The sequence below is a fragment of the Malaclemys terrapin genome, chromosome 18 (assembly GCF_027887155.1).
Source record: "Malaclemys terrapin pileata isolate rMalTer1 chromosome 18, rMalTer1.hap1, whole genome shotgun sequence".
In the NCBI taxonomy this organism is placed as follows: Eukaryota; Metazoa; Chordata; order Testudines; family Emydidae; genus Malaclemys; species Malaclemys terrapin.
In genome coordinates this window covers 9,643,142-9,664,589 of record NC_071522.1, presented here as the reverse complement: position 1 = coordinate 9,664,589, position 21,448 = coordinate 9,643,142, and the positions used below count along the sequence as shown (strand labels likewise).

The 21,448-nt window shown below is 47.0% G+C and overlaps 1 protein-coding gene across 1 annotated transcript; it reads right to left on the bottom strand.

The window, feature by feature from the left end:
• Positions 1-3,672: 3,672 nt before the first annotated feature.
• Positions 3,673-21,176, bottom strand: LOC128825605 (galectin-9-like). Its single transcript, XM_054008246.1, has 7 exons — positions 20,924-21,176; positions 19,201-19,289; positions 13,515-13,719; positions 12,830-12,949; positions 8,600-8,635; positions 7,046-7,090; positions 3,673-4,205 (listed from the first exon to the last, which is right to left on the bottom strand). The coding sequence occupies exons 1-6, from the start codon at positions 20,960-20,962 to the stop codon at positions 7,061-7,063; spliced, it is 519 nt and encodes a 172-aa protein (XP_053864221.1). The 5' UTR covers positions 20,963-21,176; the 3' UTR covers positions 3,673-4,205; positions 7,046-7,060.
• Between the last annotated feature and the right edge of the window lie 272 nt (positions 21,177-21,448).

The window sequence follows — 21,448 nt, the reverse complement described above, 5'->3', positions numbered from 1 at the left end:
GTTCAAACTGGAATTAAGATGCACATTTTTTTAAGCAGTGAGGATAATTAGCTATTGGAACAGATTACCAAGGGATATTCAATTCTCCATCACTCCGAGTGTTATGGGGTCCACTTACCGTATGGGGTGTCGCCGGCTGGGAGCTCTGGGGATTAGCTCTTGCCAGGCATTGCGCTCCTCTGGGGGGTGTCTGTGTGTTGTTTTTTTTCTCAGGGGGCCCCTGAGGCCCCTTTCACTCCTGCAGCTTTCTGTTCATGGCTTGGTCCTGCAGCCAAGTCACTAAGGTCCTCCCTTCCAGGGAAATCAAAGTCCTTCCAGACCAGCTGTCCAGCTGGTATCTGCAACACCCTATGTCATTTCCCAGTGCCTGGTAGGGGAACCCAGGCCCACCCTCTACACTGGGTTCCAGCCCAGATCCTCTAACAAGCAACGCAGTCTGCACAGTCCTACCCCTTGCTGCTGTTCCCCTGGGCTTTTTCCCACTTATCTGCTGCCCTCTCTTTCTGGGTTTGCCAACCCAAACTCCCTCCTCCCAGAGAAACTGTAGTTCACTTCCTTACAGCCTCTTGCTGCTCACAGCTCCTGGCTTTCTACAGGCCCCTCCTGTTCCTGCCCAGCTAAGCGCATTTCCAATCAGTGGCCTGCTCCTTGTCTTCTTCTTCAGGTGCAGCCTGAGCAGTTAATTGGCCTGTCTCACCACTGTAACACTTCCAGTCCTGTGTGGGGTGGACACCCCATTACATACCCTCCCTCTCAGGGATGTGGATGCCTCCTGCCCTGCATCTGCCTGAGCTGTGCCCACAGGTCATCCCTCTCTTGTTCTGTTTCCTCCACCAGGGGACACAAATTATGCTGGTCCTCCATGACATCCTTCAACTTTTCCTTTTGAAACTCCAGGTCTCTTTCAGCTATTTGCAGGTCTGGCTCTGCTGCTATTAGCTAACCCTGGAGCACCTTCACTTGCCCCACAGGATCCCCCCCACCCCTTTCACTCAAGGTCTGAGTTCTCACCGTAGTTTGCTCCACTTCCGTGTTAGTTCCTATGTCTATCTGGGCCCTCTCCCTCCCAATCATCTCATCTGTTACCTCCTTAATACCCCCTGCTGGGTGTGTGGGATAACCACCTGCAAGGTCCATTGCTGCCATGTCTATCCTGACAGTCTCTGGCATATGCTGGTCTCCAGACACCACCTCCTTCTTTCCTATTTCACTGGGGTCCTTGCCTTTCCCTTTGCTACACCGCCCTTAAGAGTCCAGTGCCTCTTTATATGGCCGACCTCATGGCACTTAAAACAAACCCTTTGCCTTGTCTTGGGAGTAGGCCATTTGGCCTTCTCTTGGGCTAGCCTTGCCCTCACAACTCACAAATGGGCATCCCCTTCTGACCACAGGCAAAACAGGCCCCTCCCCTTCCTGTTCTCCCCCCATGTTGGGCTTTTTTGGCTTTCTGGTTTTCCTGCCTTCTGGCTGAGTCTTCTTGTCCCTATCCTGGTAGGGGTACTCTCTTTTTAGGTATTCCCTTTTTCCGCAGGCATAACACTGCTTTGGCCAGGCCTACAGCCTCCTGGTCCCGGTCCCTCCCTTCGGTCTCTATGTAAGCTCCTGCAGAAAGAAACTAATAAATACAGCTGCTGTTCAGCTGGCGTGTCAAAGAGTTTTGCAGGTACCAATGTGCCTCCCACTGTCTCTGTTGGTTCTCCAGCACTTGCTTCAGCAGGATCTGGATCCATCCCTGCCATTTGTCAGTCCCTTTCTGCAGGGACGGTAACTCTGGAGTCCAGCCTGGGAGGTTATAAGTGCCCTCAACAAAAAAGGCTTCCACATTCTGCAGCTCCATTGTCTCTTTCCTTTTTTTTTTTTTTTTTTGCTATGGCTCTCCACACTCCCTTGTATCAGAGATGATCGTCTTATGCAGTTCTTCGCAGTGCACCACAATCTCTTAACCGTCCCCGTATCAGGGGCAACTGCGTGACCACTTCCCCCACCACTTGTCACATGGTCCCAACACACCTCCCTTTGGCCAGGGAGTGACTGTAGCCTACTTCCTTGTAGCCTCTTGCTGCTTACATCTCCTGGACTTTATACAGACCCCTCCTGTTCCTGACCAGCTGAGCCCAGTTCCAATCAGTGGCCTGCTCCTTGTCTGCTTCTTCAGGTGCAGCCTGGGTAGTTAATTGGCCTGACTCACCACTGCAACACCCTATGGCATTTCCCAGTGCCTGGCAGGGGAACCCAGGCCCACCCTCTACACTGGGTTCCAGCCCAGGGATCCTCTAACAACCAACAAAGGTCTGCACAGTCCTACCCCTTGCTGCTGTTTCCCTGGGCTTTTTCCCACTTACCTGGCTTCCCTCTCCTAGGGGCTTGTCTACTTGGCAAGTTACTGCAGGGCAAGCCAGGTGAGAGTCTACAGCGTACCACCTTGCCGCGCAGTAACATCCCAGGTGAATTCTGCTACGGTGCAGGGAAAGTTGCAGGACTTTAATGTGCAGCAACCGGGTGCGCTGTAGATTCAGACCCTGGCTTTCCCCACAGTAACTTGCAATGTAGACAGATCTTTATCCATCAAGATGATAATACTCAACCTTAAGTTTGAAAGTTTTTTTTAATGAGTTCTGAAGCCAATGAAACCAACACATTTTCTCCAAATGTTTTATTATTAAGTTTAATGCACAGATCCCTGATCATTCACTTACAAAATTAAGGAAGATAACGTATCATCATAGTAAAAAGACTTAAAACATGAAGAATGTGATCTGAACAGAAGTAAAGTTCTAGGATATAAAAAGCTTATACAAAAAGCGTGGGTTGGTATTGTAGAAATAGCAGGATTGCTAGTTAGGTTGAAGTGGTTATAAAAAAATTAGATTCTTGATTAAGTTTCAGTATCAAATTCCCTAGTATACGGCTGATTTTAGGAGGTGTACCCAGAAGCTGACTCCATTATATAAATTGTTTGTAGGATTTCATCTTTAGGCTGACCTGTGTTCAGGTTTAATTCCATGGCAGTTAATAGAGCTACACCAATTTTCATCAGCTGAGACTCTTGTGCAGAACAGCACACGACTTTAGGAGCTGAAATTCACTTCGAATGTCATTATGCACCCCCTGAGTTACTGTTTTTCATGAGACATTCACTTAGAGAGGGGCCCAAACCATAACATCACATCTGAACACCCATGAATTCCGGCAGAGTGTAGCCAGTCCTCCTTTCGCGATAAAAGATCAAACAAAAACCCCAGATCCAAATAAGCCAGAACCCTGGCAACGCTTGGATCTGGATATAAATGGTCCATCTTGGGCTCCATCCTCCATAGAACAGGTGCAGCAGGGAGTGCTTGTCCAAGCTTCCCTACATCACCAACATGCTTTAAGCTGACTCTGCAGGGAGCACCGTGGGTGTGTGTGTGTGTGTGTGTGTGTGTGTGTGTGTGTGTGTGTGTGTGAGTGTGTGTGAGTGTGTGTGAGAGAGAGAGAGAGAGAGAGAGAGAGAGAATAGATTGGTCTCCATGTCCAAGGGTGCATTTGATTTAAATCACTAGTCAGGAAGACTCGATTTAATCATGGATTTCTACATAAATGTGCATTCTTGTTGGTTGCTATAACCTTAATACATATTCTTCACAACTCACAGATAGATGTAGGTTTCATTTTTAGAAGGTACACACTATACATTTTTAAGTGATTTATTTTGAAAACTTTTCAGATTAGTTTTACAGCTATATATCAGAAAATGAATGATTGGTTGGTTATTTCATTTACCAAAGGTAATTGAAGCAGGTATTTATGAAGTCACTAGGAGGTGAACTATCTCCAATTCAACGGGTTAATCATTAATATTTGGAGGATTTTCTTGCCATGCCGTATTAGGAGGAGAACATCACCAGACAGACATGTAAATTGTTTTATTTAACTAAGACAACAATGTTATGTATTCTGGATTTTTTTCATCAAGAGCAAACACATAATATTTTAACAAAACAAGCATATGAATTTTTGAATTTAGTTAAACATTCAAGCTTTTTAAAATCAGGTTTGTTTGTGTTAAAATTGTTTTTAACTAAAATAGATAAATGAAATATTTAAAAAAAACCCACAAAAATTAAATTGACTAATGTCAGCCAGGTGAACATGAGAAACTTAAAATATTGGCTTCTGCAGCTAACTCAGTTGTCTTCGCCTTCCTTTTCCTGTTTGTTCATAATCTGGAAAAGAAAAACAAGCTTTCCTGCTTGTTCAGGTCCCAAACGATTTCTCATTTTGGAATGAATTAGGCCAAAGGAAGAAAATATTCTTTCTACACCGGCAGAAGAAACTACTGCTGTTAAAAGTGAGATTATCACTTTAACAGTCTCTGAATCCAAGTGCTTAAGTGACTTCCACCAGTTCACTGGTGTGACTTGCTTTAAAACATCATCATCAAACATATATTTCTTGAATGGTTCTTATTCCCAAACTGGGTCTCTTTTATGGCCTGCTGCCATTATAGGTTTTCCCTTCTAGTGAGAGAATGGTATGGTAGATCTCAAATCAATGAAGGCTACACTCAGAAAGACCTCAAGACTTCTGGAATATGCTGCTCAAGCAGTTTCACTTTTGTTTCTACTGCCTGTCCCTCCCTTCTTACATTTATCTCTAGACTACTACTCCTTGTCCAGATCTATTCTGCCCCCAACAATCTTCTATTCATTGAACTTTTTGAAACTTTGCACTTTTAGAGAGAGGTAAGGGATTGACTCTGTGTACGCAAATTTGCAGAGGGACAATGGGGTTGAGGTCTGTTATTTCTCACCTCTACATATTATTTATTTGTTTATTTAGTTAAGAACATTTTTGCTGTTAACAAGCATGTTATCTCTGGAGACACAAATCCACAGTTTGAGAACTGCAAAACTAAGCATCTCTGATGGTATCTTCTAGACTGACCACTGAGTCCCATTGGGTAGATAGAAAGATTAAATAAATAATCTATACAGAAGCCCCTGGAACCCCATAAGATTGGGTCCCCAATCCATGAACTATTGGAACTCATTTACAAAACTTTTCTTAAATATTACATGAATATATTGTCTCATACTATAGAATTAGAATTTATAATCCCAATTCCATGATGAGATATCTCATCGAGCTATAATGTATCTATCTTTAGATAGGTTTTTTCCTCAAAAAGCATTTTATCAAAATAATCCGATTTAAATTAAAAAAATCTGTTTTTTAAAAAATCATTGATTTTTATCCACCCTGCTCAAAGATGCACTCGGGAAACATGGAGGCTTGATCCTCCTCTGCCTCACACCTTATGTAATTATTTGCACCTGTGCAAAGTGGGTGTACAAAGATGTTGCCGGCAGAGATTCTGATTTGACAGCATTTTGCACTCAGATGTAGATGAATACACAAGGTGCAGGGCAGAGGAGAATCATATTTCCTAAAGAGCACCTGGCTTTTTCCAAGAAGCTGTGAAATGCCTTAGTTTAAAAGTGAGAAACGCAGTCACTGGGACAAATTTGTCCCTGGTATTATTGGAGTTTACAGCAGCGATGCATAGGGCCCACTGTCTTTTCCAAGGAAGTCTGCCCAGGATCTGTTCTATGAACTGCTGTGACCCCATCCCCTTTCACTGCCTTATGAACCCTGGTGCCATATTACTTTCTCTACCAGACCCGGGACACTTGGGGCCACATTTCTCAGTGTATTTAGGTGCCTAAAGATACAGAAGGGGCCTAATGGATTTTCAAAAACATTTACGAGTTTGGCGCCTGGAGAGACAAAGTGGACGAAGTGATATCTCTTATTGGATGAATGTCTGTTGATGAGAGATAAGCTTTCAAGCTATACAGAGCTGTAGGTCTGGGAAAGGTCCTCGGAATGTCACAGCTAAATACAGGGGTGAGCAGATAGTTTAGCACAGCGGCTCTCAACCTTTCCAGGCTACTGTACCCCTTTCTACAGTCCAATTTGTCTTGTGTATCCCCAAGTTTCACCTCTCTTTAAAACTTACAGAATCAGACATAAAAATGCAAGTGTCACAGCACACTATCCCTGAAAAATTGCTGCTTTTCTCATTTTTATCATAACTTTATAAAATAAATCAATTGGAATATAAACATTGTACTTACATGTCAGTGTCTAGCATACGGCGCAGTAGAAACAAATCATTGGCTATGAAATGTTAGTTTGTACTGACTTTGGCAGTGCTTTTTATGGAGCCTGTTGCAAAACTAGGCAAATATCTAGATGAGTTGATGGACCCCCGGGAAGATCTCTGAGTACCCCAGGGGCACACGTACCCCTGCTTGAGAACCACTGGTTTAGCATAAGTCATTAGCACATATTCTAAGGGACCATTGAAGGTGCCCGGTTGCTTTTGAAAATCCCACTAGGTGCCCCTCTGTGGTGCTGGGCCCCGGCACATCTTTGGAAATCTGGTCCTTGGTCACTTTCGGCAGTGACTCAGCCTGCGCCCAGAAAGGGGCTTGGGAGGAGTAATGGCTCAAAAAGCATTTTATCAAAATAATCCAATTTAAATTTTAAAAATCTGATTTTTTTGATTTTTTTAAAAAAAAGCATTGATTTTTATCCACCCTGCCATGGCCCATTCAGTCATTGGCTTCCTCTTCTCTAACGAGACCATCAATCTGCACCAGTTTTTGTGACCTGACTCCTGAGAACTAGACTGAGACCCACCAAACCACACTGAGATCATTACTACTACTTTTAATGTTCGCCTTTAGTTTTATTTAACTCAATCCCTCCCACCCCACTGGAATGCCAGGTGACAATCAAAGCATGCAGGCTCACCAGCGCGGGTGTATGGAACCTTTCCCATAAGAAAGCTGTTCTGGAGACTAACCTTTCCACTGTTGGATAACCCAGTGGGCAATGTGACAATTCAGAGAAGTCACTCCTCCTGACAGTCTTTCGGCTCTCTGAAATCACATTCTCGGCCGGAATTCTTTTTCACCTGATCTCTCAGCATTTCAGATTTTAAAAGTACCCACCTCCCCAGTGACGCCAACCACAAAATAATGTTATAAAAACTTACGTAAGTTTGCGGCTCCTATAATCCAGGTGGGAAAGCAGCATTTGACTGCAAACAGAAAGGAAAGGAGAAAAGATCTCACACATCTGAACAGGCAGCCGTGATAAGCAGACAGAGTTAAAACAAAAGTGTGCTTACAAATTCCATAAGAGACGCACTTCCAATTCTTAAAGGTAACCCACTCGTTCTTTTAACTGTGCCTTACTTCTGTGTATTGATTTTAAAAGTCTGTAAACCACACCAGGGTTTTTAAAGTGGGAGAGGGAGGAGGTTCCAATGACAATTTTGAAAGGGGATATCGCAAGCTCCCTATTTAGATATTTGGTTAATAAAAGCTTTCTATCTGTGCTGCCTAAAGTAGAGCCACCGAGACAAATTCTGTTCTTAGTGACACTCCCGGAACCTCACGGAATTCCGAGAGCAGAGTTTTCGGAAGCGACACACAAGAAAGAAAAGGGCCCAAAAGCACTAAACACTGGCCTAATTCTACTCTCCTTGACAGCAATGGAAGTTGAGGGTCCTCAGCACCTCACAGGATTGGACCCCAAGACAATCATTTCACATTAGTATCCATCCAAAAGCACCAGTCTGGGGTCTTAATATCGCGCACACATGAATGAGAAGGGTAAAAGTTGGCTGCTTTAGTTCTTTCTAAGCTTGCCTTAGCAGACCTGGAATATTGGGCTGGGCCATGTTCTGCTCTCAGTTACACTGATGTAATAAAATCCAGACTAACGCTATTCAAGCAAATTGAATTATTTTCTACTTACATGGTGTAAAAGAGAACTCCATTTAGCCCACTGAATCAAGCAGAAAATTTTCCCTTCAATTAATACCAATGGATTCAGCATCACTATGGGCTTGTCTACACTATAGGCCGGATTGATGAGTAGCGATCAATCCAGCGGGGGTCGATTTATTGTGTCTGTTATAGATGCGATAAATTGACCGCCGATTGCTCTAGCCTCAACGAGAAGTGCAAGAGGAATCAACGAGAGAGCGTCTCCTGTCGACACACCACAGTGAAGACACCGCAGTAAGTAGATCTAAGTACGTCGACTTCAGCTACGTTATTTACGTAGCTGAAATTGTGTAACTTAGATCGATCCCCCCGCATAGTGTAGACCAGCCCTATATGTTGATCCAGGAGAGGACTGTGTACCGGGAAAGCTGCATTGGTCTGAAAAGCGAAAGACAATCTTGGTACTTAACAAATAAAAGAATAGCCACTAGGAGGCACTAGCAACACAGAAAACAAATGTATCTTTGTGACTATACAAATTAACCCTGAAAACGTCATGAAGAAAGCCCAGACAGTGATATTTTTTTCTCTCCTTTGGCATACTGCCATTATTGTCTTTGCGTGCTCTGACAATAGGTTTCTTTCTGATAAAATTACTCAGAATCCTGTGGCTACTGAACAATTCTTGCTTCGGATTTTTTGTGGGGTGAAGAAATAAATATAGCTTGTCAGATTTGCTCTGTTTTCCAACTTTGGTTGATACAAGCCAACAAAAGGAACAACGTGCAAAAAAGGAAGTTAGATTAAACACTTACGATCCCAGCTGCTCTAGCGCTCCAAGCACCTGGGGGCTAAATGTTATGAAAAAGAAAAAATTAGTCCAATGGCAAAATCAGCTGACAGAAGCAATGTGGTCTAGTGATTCCAACACCCATCTGGGAGTCAGGGGACCTGGGTACACACTCTTCCACGAGCTTGATACGCAAGCTTGGGCAAATGTCAAAGGGCCAGATTCTGCCACCCTGACTCACAGTGAGAAATAGCTTATTCCATGAGTTCTGGGAACTGGGAGTACGCATGGAGTAAGGTACGGTGCTCCCCAACGTGAGCAAATATGGCCCTCATCTGGCCCAAATTCAAGAAAGCAACCCTGTTTAGGAAGGGTGCTTAAGCATATGCTTATATCCCATTGACGTGAAGTGACGCACGTGCTTAAGAGCTTTGCTGTATCAGGGCTTCTGTTTGTGATTCAATTCCCCCGTGTTATCAACAAAGGTAATACTTACAATTGCCTTCTCATTAGACCATGAATATTTACTATTAAAAGTACTGATGCAGAAACAGTTACGTGAACTAGACAGATTGTTAGGGTAAGATATGTTGGACATATTTAGACACTCTAAGCAACAGATTTCCACACTAGTGATGACACGCACCCTCCCAGAGAACATGCTGGAATTGCATTCTCAATCCTGCTCTTCTTCCCCTAAATATTTCTGTTTAAATTGACGATTCTTTAAAAAAATTGTATTTTACACATAAATGGTCATGAACTTTCCAGCTGTTATTATTCCAAACTAATGGTGACAGCACTGGTAGCAGACAGGTGTGGGAGTAAATACCATGAGTGTTTCCTCAGTATTCCTGTAATAGTCCTTTTAATTCATTGCTAGACTCTTCAATGTGTGCCAAATAATGAGCTAGTTCTGTTCGGTAGCCCCAGTGTTCACTAGACTAGATTGCACAATCAAAATTATTTCAACCTTGACTTAAAAAACTAGATTTGAACCAGATCCTGCCCTCTTTCCCTGAATCCTCAGATGAATTCCTTGCCCAATGCATCAAAAGTAAACCAGGATCTGCAATGGAGAATCAGTGGGGAAAGAGATTAAAGGCCGTGAGCCAAGGGCAGCCCTGGAGTATGGAAAATTTAGCATCCATTAAAGTTCCTCAGAATTACACCCGGTTATTGTGGTACTTGATTCAGCCCAATGTCTAATTCACCTAGGGTTACCATATTTAAAAAATAAAAAAACAGGACACTCCACAGGCCCTGGCCCCGCCCCTTTCCCACCCTCAGCCCCGCCCCAACTCCACCCCTTTCACACCCCTTCCCCAAAGTCCCCGCCCTAACTCCCCCTCCTCCCTCCCAGACATGCGAAAAGGGCTGCCCGAGCGCTACTGGCTTCACGGTTTGCCGGGCAGCCTCCAGACCCTCCGCCCCCGGCTGGCGCTTCCCCAGAACAGCTGGAGCCTGGGAGGGGAAGCGCCCAGCCGGGGGCGCAGGGTCTGGAGGCAAGGGGGCTGCCCGAAGCCGGTAGCGCTGGCTCAGGTAGCTTGGCTCTTAAATAGAGCCGAAGTCTGAGTCAGGGGAGGAGCAGAGCAGCCGCGGGAGAGGAAGTGCCCGGCTGGTATTTTTTCCGGACATGTTCGGCTTTTTGGCAATTCCCCTCGGACGGGGGTTTGATTGCCGAAAAGCCGGACATGTCTGGGAAAAACCGGACGTATGGTAACCCTAAATTCACCAGATAAAGCAGTGAGAAGACTCTGCCCCTTCCCTTTTGCTCAAACAACAGTGGGGGGAAATCTATACACAACAGTAGGATTATTGCAAAGAAACAGGATACCTACTTTCTAGGATACCTAGAAAGTATATTGTGTCCAACTGAAAGTACAGAGAGAGTTCCCGCAGGAAGAATTAATTTACCTACATTGGAATCTGGACAGGAAAGGAGGGTTCACACCCCTAACTTTTGCAAGAAGAGCCAGGATCTTTAACACAGAGAAGGAGTCAGCACCCAGGTTTCACATCTGATTTGAAAGATAGTTCTTGCAACAGCATAGCGTTTATAAATGCCTGGCTGCTGTCTCCTGCTCACATACTCAGGTCAGATTGATTGCTGGAGTTGGGGTTGAGAAGGAATTTCCCCCCAGATTCGATTGGCTGGGACCTGGGCAGGGGGTGGGAAATTGCCTTCCTCTGCATCACAGAGTGCAGTTCACCTGCTGAGATCATCTAGGCACATCTCACCAAATTATTCCCTGTCATTGCATGGGCCTCAGACATTGGTGACAGTTTTGTAAAGGGACCACTCAGTGCACAAGAACACACTTTGCTTACAGTACTGCAGGCTGGGAACTTGCTGCTTTTCTCAACTATTTACAGACTAACTAAACAGGAAATAAGGGAAGCATGGAGCATGGCTCAGACCATAATTCTCTGAGCCAGTGGCTCTCAACCTTTCCAGACTACTGTACCCCTTTCAGGAGTCTGATTTGTGTTGCGTACCCCCAAGTTTCACCTCACTTAAAACCTATTTGCTTACAAAATCAGACATAAAAATACAAAACGTGTCACAGAACAATATTACTGAAAAATTGCCGACTTTCTCATTTTTACCATATAATTATACAAAAAATCAATTGGAATATAAATATAGCACTTACATTTCAGTATACAGAGCAGTATAAACAAGTCATTGTCTATATGAAATTTTTGTTTCTACTCACTTTGCTAGTGCTTTTTGTGTAGCCTGTTGTAAAACTAGGCAAATATTTGATGAGTTGATGTACCTCCTTGGAAGATCTCTGTGGGAGTACGTGTACCCCTGGTTGAAAACCACTGCTCTTAGTAACCCAGTTAACCCCTTAATCAGGGCTGGTGCTACCATTAAGGCAAACTAGGCGGTTGCCTAGGGCGCCAAGATTTGGGGGCACCAAAAAGCGGTGCCCCCAATTTTTTTTTACAGCGTTCCTGGGCTGGGCTGCTGGCAGCGCGCTGACACATGCGGCTCAGACTCCCTCTCCCAGCGCAGCGTCCGCTCCACTTCTCCCGCCTCCCAGGCTTGCGGCACCAATCAGCTGTTTGGCACCGCAAGCCTAGGAGGGGAGGAGAATTAGAGCGTGGGTGGCGTGCTCGGGGAGGAGGCGGAGCAGAGGTGAGCTGGGGTGTGGAGCTGCCGCACGGCTCCTCGGGGGGGGGGGGGAGCTACCGTGGGGGAGGGCACCTCAGGGCGGAGTGGGGGGGGAAGCTGCTGCAGGGCTGGGGGAGTGGGGGGGCGCAAGGTGGAAGTTTCGCCTGGGGTGCGAAACTTCATTGCACCGGCCCTGCCCTTAATGACCACTTTACTACAGGCAGTTTGGTTTCTCCCATGACACACATTTTACTTTCCAGAGGACTAAAACGTTATAGTCTAACTAAAGTCTTTGTACTTAATACAGAGGTCCCTGGGTAAAAAGTAATGGCCTGTGATATTCAGAAGGTCAAACTGGATGATCTGATGGTCCCTTCTGGCCTTAAAAATACATGAAACAATTAAGCCTCTTCTAACCCACTACGGAGTCACTGGTCTAGTATTAACTCAGAGAGAATCAGAATCGGCGACACCACTGGTTCTTTGTAGGCACCTACAAGTTCCTTGTAGGTCTCCAATCCAAGCATGGAATCCAGTCCCCTGACTTTTCATACTTAATGGGTTTATAACACAAGGTGGTCTGTCTGTAGACTCATTACTATTTCCCTGAAAGGCTTGCCTCCAGTTCAGTAAATATGGGAATACATCAGAGGATTTTTTTTTACAAGTAAAATATTGGGTTTATGAACCAAGGGTCCAATCCTGCAAGGACCCCAATGATTCCTGAAAGGACCTGAACATCCTCATCCCACACTGAGCTCAGAGCTCACTCAGTTCACTGGCATTTTTTCCACTCTTGGTTTAGCTTAGTTGCAGTTTCATTGGTGGCAGCAAAATTGGAAGCACTAGCACAGACAGTCATTGGCTTTTTATCATCTTGGAACATGACATGGCAATAAAAAAATACCTGCACTCTGCCCATGCTAGCGTTTTTCCCATTGTCTGTCTAACACTGGTAAAGCTCCACCACTAGGAGTTCTAGTGGGGACAAAGCCAGTTTGAGATATTCAGCAACTCACAGGATGTACTCAGATTCTTACTGGATCATGCCCCAAATCTCTGCAAATACTAGAGTTTCTCCATTTCCCCTCGTGGTTCTGAAACACAATAATACATGCAATCGGCACTTACAGCAGTATCTTCGAAGCGGATGATTGCCACGTCCACACCCCCAGACACACTAAGGCAGTTCACTTTGGAAAGTGGAATCCGGTGCTTGTACTGCACAAAGTGCCTTCCATTTACAGCAACCTGTCATGTGTAAAAAGCAGAAGTTATCCTTTTGGAATAAAGGATAATGTCTCATGCCCATAAGAAAATGTAAGGTTTTACAAAAATCTAGTGCAAACAATTTAAAATAAACCAACACTTCCTTGCAGCTTTTTCAACTGCAAAACTGCAGCACTGTGCTAGTGCCTGAGAACCCAAAAGTGAAATTCACTAGAAACTGACTAAGAACTCAGGTAACACTGACTAGTCTTTGAATTATCTAAATGGATTAAGGCCACAATCCTGTAAACACATATGCGCATGCTTAACTTTACTCATCTGAGCAGTCTCATTGAAGTCAATGGGGCTTCTCACATGTGTAAAATTAAACATGGGCACAAGTGTTTCCAGCATCAGGGCCTAAAATGTAAAAGTAAGCAGAGTTTTAGTCCATTCCCATTCCAATAAATGGAAAGACTCCCATTAAAGATTCCCTATAAAAGGGAATTGTTTTAATATAACTCTTCAGATGTGAGACTGTTCCTTGATTCAGCAGAATACCCATTTTATAATGAATTTGCAAGTACAATACAGCATTAACAATTACCTGGAATGAGTCGTGCTTTACCAAAACTCGAATCTCAAAGGGGTAACCTTTTAAAAAAGGCATTTCATCTTTCCTCTCCTCTCTTCCCCAATTCTGACTTTCACAAGTATTGCAAACCACACATCCACCCTCTTCAAATCGTGGGTTAAAATGAAAAGCAACGTCAGGACTTGGGCAGGATCCACACTGAAAGTCTATCTTGAAGCTGTGAAGGAAAAAAGTACAAAGATGAACTAAACTGAGCACGGTTATGAAATCTAGGCTATGGCTACACTTGCAGATGTAGAGCGCTGGGGGTTAAACCAGCCCCCGGAGACAGCAGCAGGGAAAGCGCTGCCATGTGTTCACGCTGTCAGCTGCAAGCGCACTGGCGTAGCCACATTTGTGGCACTTGCAGTGGCATTCGGAGTGGTGCATTATGGGCAGCTATCCCACAGAGCATCTCTTCCCATTCTGGTGCTGAGGCTTGTGGGACAGGAACAGGGGGGAGGGGGAGGCCATGGGGCATCCTGGGTCTTGTCCCAATGCCCCATGATGCATCACTTTGCATCCCAGCAATCCCTGTTCTTCCATCCACATTTGGCACCATCTTTCAGTGGTTTTTGTACTGTGCACTCTGTCTTCCCTTTTGGTCTGCAGGAATGGATCCCGAACTGGTGAGGAATATGCTGATGGGTCTCGCCAGCACGTCACGAATTGCAGTCGAGTTACTTCTTAAGCTACAAAGTGACAGTGAGGAGTCCGACGGTGATGTTAACACGTATAACGCATATGACACGAGATTGCTTGTGGCATTCACAGACATACTCACCACCATGGAACGCCACTTTTGGGCTTGGGAAACAAGCACTGAATCGTGGAATCACATTGTCATGCAAGTCTGGGATGATGAGCAGTGGCTGCAGAACTTTCGGATGAGGAAAGCCACTTTTATGGGCCTGTGTGCTGAACTTGCCCCCACCCCGCGCTGCAAGAGCACGAGATTGAGAGCCGCCCTGCCGGTGGAGAAGTGGGTAGCTATTGCAATCTGGAAGCTGGCTACTCCAGAAAGCTACCGATCGGTCGCTAACCAGTTCGGAGTGGGCAAGCACACCGTTGGAATTGTGTTGATGCAAATGTGCAGGGCCATTAATCGCATCCTGCTCAGAAGAACCGTGACTCTGGGCAACGTGTGTGACATTGTGGCTGGCTTTGCACAAATGGGTTTCCCTAACTGCGGAAGGGCGATAGATGGCACGCACATTCCAATTCTGGCACCAGACCACTTAGCCACCGAGTACATAAATCGGAAGGGGTATTTCTCGATGGTTCCTCAGGCGCTTATGGATCACCGTGGGCGTTTCACGGACATTAACACAGGCTGGTCCAGAAAGGTGCACAATGCATGCATCTTTTGGAACACTGGCCTGTTCAGGAAGCTGCAAGCCGGGACTTTCTTCCTGGACCAGAAGATCACCATAGGGGAAGTCAAAATGCCCATTGTGATCCTTGGAGATCCCGCCTACCCTTTAATGCCATGGCTCATGAAACCATACACACGGAGCCTTAACAGCAGCAAGGAGCAGTTCAACAACAGGCTGAGTCGGTGATCTTTGGCCGTTTAATGGGCCGCTGGTGCTGTCTGTATGGGAAGCTGGACCTGGCCGATAAGAACATCCCTATGGTTATATCCTCATGCTGTACCCTCCATAACATTTCTGAAGGGAAGCATGGACTGCAGAGGTTCAAAGCCTGGAGGCTGAATTTCAACAGCCAGAGAGCAGGGCTATTAGAGGTGCACAACGCAGGGTTATTAGAGGTGCACAGCGCAGGGTTGTAAGGATTAGGGATGCTGTGAGGGAGCAATTCGATGCTGAAAGCCACCAGTAATGTTTGGTGCCCTGCACAGGAGTGGAGTGAAGCGAAGTGGTTCCAATGCTAGTAGGCATCTGTGTTGGCTACGTATGATGCACTGACTAGCAGTGCCTGTTGCTTTCCTGGGCTATGCTATCTTTTACTTAATGCAATAAAGAATGTTTCCAAAGCCAAAAAAATCATTTATTGAAAAGAAACACAACTGCTGGAGAAACACATATGGCATGACACATCTGTGCTGTGTGGGAAGAGGAAAGGGGATGTGGTGGGTAACAGAACAATCACAGATTTGTGTATGTCCCGTTATCATATTCAGCATTCCTGTCTGGAACGCCATACAATGAGTGCTGCACTGCAGGCTGGCTAAAATGCATGGTGATGGGGGGTGAGTGCAGTGGGTAAAGGTCGTAGTTTGCAGGGCTGGGCAGTGAAGCTAAAGGTGTTGGAGGCAGGTGGTGGTAATAAGAAACCAGATGTTGGGGAAACTGGGTTGGCAGTGACATGGGAGTGCAAGGGAAAAGAGTTCTGGGACAAGAGCTGCAGGGATGAGCGGGCGCGGATCTACTCCGTATGCAGTGCTACGAGCGCCTGCATCGAGTCTGCTTGTGCTCAATAATGCTTAGGAGCCGCTCCATGGTTTGTTGCCGGCGATTTGCATTCTCCTGGCGGACCCTCCTTTAGTTTTTGATTTTCAGTAAGGGACTGCTGCATGACTTCATGCAGAAGGTCCTTCTTGCTTCTTCGCAGCCGCTTCCTAAGTCTTCGCAGCCTTTCGGCCATTGATAACAAGGACAGCTGGGATCTCAAGGTTGCATCTGTAAAGCCAAAATGCAACATTTAACAGAGCAGCATTGTTAACACTAGACAGAGGAATGATTCAGCTGAACTTAAAGACAAGCACAGTGCACACAACAGCACAAGCTGCCTGTCCCAAGGCGAGCGCACGTAACCCAAAAGAGCCCCGAAATGGTGAGTAACCACAGAGGTGGGGGGGACTGATTGTTCCAGGACTGTACTGTCCTCTGGGATCCTGCGTCTTGGGGAGAGCCAACTGCTGCAGGGGGACCCTATACTCAACACTGTCCCCACATTTTCAAGAGGATGGTTTCGTGCTGGCAGATATCTTGCTGCTGAAGGTGACCTCGGAAGCAAGGGAGGGTCTTCTGCAACAATGCAGCTTCCGTCCTGGCCCTTATGCGGCTTGCACGTGTGCAGCAGTGGTCCACCCCCCCCACCCCCCCCCCAGCACAGTGGTGCGGACATGTTAGCCTGACTGGGACAAGGAGCACAATAGCTCTGCCAAGGAACCTGCGCAAGCGGATTGCCCAGCTTCTGCATGAGACCTTCGATGAGATCACTGAGGCTGATGACCGTGATGTGAGAGAGCACATCAACACCCTATTCTGCATCTAGGCATGCACACAGCCCTAACTCTTCTTTCTGCAACCCTCCTCACCCCAACAGCCCACACCCAGCTGCTCCCTTTTAAAAATAAAAGCTGCTTACCGGGCACCTCCTTTGCTGTTTGTTCTTCCTCAAGCACCGTCCGCTGCGACTGGCTACCTTCCTCCTGGCTTGAAAACAGCTCCTGGCTGCATGCATCTAGGGATGCCGGGCCGTCCTCTGGCTCTGGGCCCCCCTCCTCCTCAGCACCCTCACTCCTGTTTTCCTTCTCCTGCCTTGTTGCACTCTGGGCTGCCACTGCCTCTGAAGTGTCCATGGTGCTCTTCGCAGTGGAGGTGGGGTCGCCCCCAAGTATCTCGTCCAGCTCTTTGTAGAACTGGCGGGATGTGGGGGCAGCACCAGAGCGGTGGTTTGCCTCCTGCCCTTGTGGTAGGCATTCTGCAGCTCCTTCACTTTAACCCTGCACTGCAGTGCGTCCTGGTCATGGCCCCTTTCTATCATGGCCCTTGATATCTGCCCGTAGGTATCGTAATTCCTATGGCTACAGTGCAGCTAGGACTGGACAGCTTCCTCCGCCCATACCCTGATGAGGTTCAGCACCTCGCCATTGCTCCATACTGGGGACCGCCTGGCATGTGGAGGTATGGTCACCCAGAAAGATGCGCTGAGAGCACTCCATGCCTGCTGAGCAAACAGGAAGGGGACTTTCAAAATTCCCAAAGAATTTAAAGGGCAGGTCTGGTGGTTGGTCACCTGAGGGCAGGGCAGTAGAGTTCAAAGTGATGACCAGAGTGGCTAGAACAGGCATTGTGGGACAATTCCTGGAGGCCGATCAGAGCGCATTCATAGACCAGGGTGTCCACGCTGGCACCGCGGCACTCCAGCAGGGGCGCAGCAAGCTCTTTGCTTCTCATGGAGGTGGATTACCAGGGGCACTCCAGCTGCCACGTCCGGGCACTCTACGTCCCTTACCAGAGTGGACACCTCAGGAGTTATGGCGCCTGGGGCTGATTTAATGCGCTCTAACTTGCAAGTGTAGCCAACCCCCCTGTGTGCTTTCACTGGTATCCAAAATAGTCTTTATGGAGGCGTCTGCTCCCTCTCAAAGATGTCTTTTCTGTCATTACAACATTTCTGCACAGAAAGTCTAAAGCAACATAGTAATTTATGATCACAATCTAGTCTATTGTGAAAACAAACAACAAAAACCTCCCAGTGTTCAGACTTAGTAGCTAAGCTTAGTAGTTAACTGATTTTATCCTGCTGAAAACCAACTAAGGTTATGATCCTCCAAACGCTTAATTCTGGGCAGAGACTTTTTTACCATGACTGGTCCCACTGAAGTTATTGGAACTAATCATAACGTTTAGGACTATTCCTGGTAGTAAATATTTGTAGGATCAGGGCTCAAATGAACAACTTGAATATTTACAATGCATGTTTCAATGCTACTGAGCCTACTGAGATATTTCCAGTGTTTTAATCGACCTTCCTGCTGAGGTAACTGCGTGGTGGGCACATTATAAGATTGGAACTGTTTATTGTTGCGATAGCACATCTCTCAAAGGTGCATTTCCTATAGTATCAATTATAGTAACATCAGGCCTGATCTTGCAAACCCTATCCCTTCTCGTGGTCCTGCTGATTTACAGTAGTAAAAATTACTCGAGAGAGTAGCAGCTTGAAGGACCAGGCTCTTATTGGGAGACTAGGTTGGAGGAGACAAAGGGATGTTTTGGTTGCACTATTTTCATAAAGGAACCTAAAACAAATAGTTTGACTAGTTTATGTTCTACCAAAAGGTGTGAACTCTAACTTCCTTTTTAAAGCCCCAATACAGGAAGGTACTTAATCTCAAATATTCCTCTGAACAGAGATGGGATTATTCATGTGTTTAAGGTTCAGCAAGTGCTTTACTGAATCGGGGATTATATTCTGTATGCATTAAAGATGGTCAGCAGAACGAGTACTGTATTGCAGTGACGTTAGTTGTATGTCTAAATCCAGTAATGCATACACATTCACCTACAGTATTTGTGCATAAAATCTTTATATCTCTGGACACCAACGAGACAGAGAATATCAATTCTATGACACATATAGACTCTGATGGCCTGATCCAGGAACTCAAAACGCTTTCGAATTTGGATCTCTGAGTTGTCAGCATTGCACAGTTCAACATCTTTTCATACCTGATTTCTGCACGCTCTCAAAGCCATATCCGAACGACTCTGTTTCAACGGATTAGAACTGGATCAGTATTTCTGGGAATGGGGGAAAATTTACCACAGACAAATTCCTCTGAGTCACTAGAGCTAACCTCCTAACCTCTTCCTGGTCATGCTCCAGGGAGTGGAAACATTCCAATATTCTCAACATTTGATTTTAGGCACAGGAGTGGAGCAGCTGTATCCCTACAAGCACACACCTGTCACATGTAGGATGAACAGTTCCACTGACGATAACCATCAATCCGTCACGAAGACCGCCAAGAATAGGTCCAGTAAATGGGAGAGACTGGGGAATAGAAAGAAAGCAACACAGTGAACATTAGAAGGTATAATATTTAAACCACTTTTCTAATCCTGAATTGGTGTTCATCTCCCATTCATCTGGCTGTGGCTTTAGATTCCTCCGCCTGATGAGTCACTCCAATTCCAGCCTGATGAACTGAAGTCAGTATGCCGCAAAATTTCTCTCTGAGGACTGTTCCTAAAGAGCAGGACTTGCTGTGTACGGGCACGTCCCTCACAGTCCAGCTCCGTAAGATGAAACAGCCAAAGCTCAGTCGATCCTAGGGGTAACAGTCAGCATTCCTTCCTGCCAGGCAGTGTGGCCTGGAGGACAGAATAATGGATTGGTTTAGGAGACCTGGGATCAACTCTCAGCTCTGCCCCCAACCTGCTGGGTGACCTCAGGCAAGTCACTTCCCCTCCCTCTGCCTCAGTTTCTCCATCTGTAAATGCGACAAGAAAGCCGCTCACAGCTTGGGCTGTCAGACTAGGGTGGTTCATGGTTGAGGGCTCCAGCTAGAGCCTGGCTGCCCACCAGGGTCCCGGCTCCCCATTCCCAGCCAGGCTGCTGCCTGAGCTCCCCACTCCCATCTGGGCTGTGCCTGCCTGGCTCCTCACTCCTAGCTCTGAGCCCGGCTGCACCGCGCAGCTCCCATGCTCCTGGCGAGGAACATGGAGCTAAGAACCCGGGGCAGCTGTGCTCGGATCGGGGAGCCAAGAGCCCAGGGGCAGCTAAATACAGGGGTGAACAGAGAGTTTAGCACAGCGGCTCTCAACCTTTCCAGACTACTGTACCCCTTTCTAGAGTCTGATGTGTCTTGTGTACCCCCAAGTTTCACCTCACTTAAAAACTTACAGAATCAGACATAAAAATGCAAGTGTCACAGCACACTATCCCTGAAAAATTGCTGCTTTTCTCATTTTTATCATAACTTTATAAAATAAATCAATTGGAATATAAACATTGTACTTACATGTCAGTGTCTAGCATACGGCGCAGTAGAAACAAATCATTGGCTATGAAATGTTAGTTTGTACTGACTTTGGTAGTACTTTTTATGGAGCCTGTTGCAAAACTAGGCAAATATCTAGATGAGTTGATGGACCCCCGGGAAGATCTCTGAGTACCCCAGGGGCACACGTACCCCTGCTTGAGAACCACTGGTTTAGCATAAGTCGTTAGCGCATATTCTAAGGGACCATTCAAGGTGTCCGGTTGCTTTTTTGAAAATCCCACTAGGTGCCCCTCTGTGGCGCTTGGCCCCGGCACATCTTTGGAAATCTGGTCCTTGGTCACTTTCGGCAGTGACTCAGCCTGTGCCCAGAAAGGGGCTTGGGAGGAGTAATGGCTCCAACTCAGGCAGGGGAGGAGCAACTTGGGGATAACAGCGAAACCCAAGAAACATTTCAGCTGCTACAAAATGGGGGTGGGAGGAGGGGACAAGAAATAACTCTTCCTGATTTCTCCCCGATCTCTCTCCTGCCCCCCCCCCCGCCCCAGCCAACCGCGGGGGTTCCCCTCCCTGTGCCCCCCCCATGTCTCAGCCAAGCCCGGGGGTTCCCTCTCCCTGTACCCCTCCGCCCCAGCCAAGCCCGGGGGTCCCCCGCCCTGTGCCCCCGCCCTTGAGAGAGACTCACCGGCTTGGAATAGGGCGCCAGCTGCCCGCTGTCGGCCATGGGAGCGACTGGAGCAGACGCGACCCCCGACGGCCGGAGCGTTTCTCCCCCGCGCTAGCAGAAGTGGGAGAGAAACTGAAAGTGAGAGCGGCGGAGCCACGAGAAGCGGCGGCGGGGAAGGGGCGCAGGCTGAGGGAGGGGCAGGCTGGGAGGCAGGGAAAGGGGGGCAGGCGGGGGGTGAAGGCAGGAGCTGAGGGGGCACAGGTGGGGAAGGGTGTTGTGCAGGTTGTGGGGAGAGGGGAGCAGGCAGGGGAAGGGGGTTGTACAGGCTGGAGGGGAGAGGGGCGCAGGCAGGGGGGGGCACAGGCTGGGGGAGGACAGGCAGGCTGAGATGAGGCGTGCAGGCGGGGGAGGAGGGGCGAAGGTGGGGAGGGGTGTTGTGCAGGTTGTGAGGAGAGGGGCGCAGGCAGGGGAAGGGATGCAGACAGGGGAGGGGCACAGGCTGGGGGAGGACAGGCAGGCTGAGGGGAGGAGAGACAGGCAGGG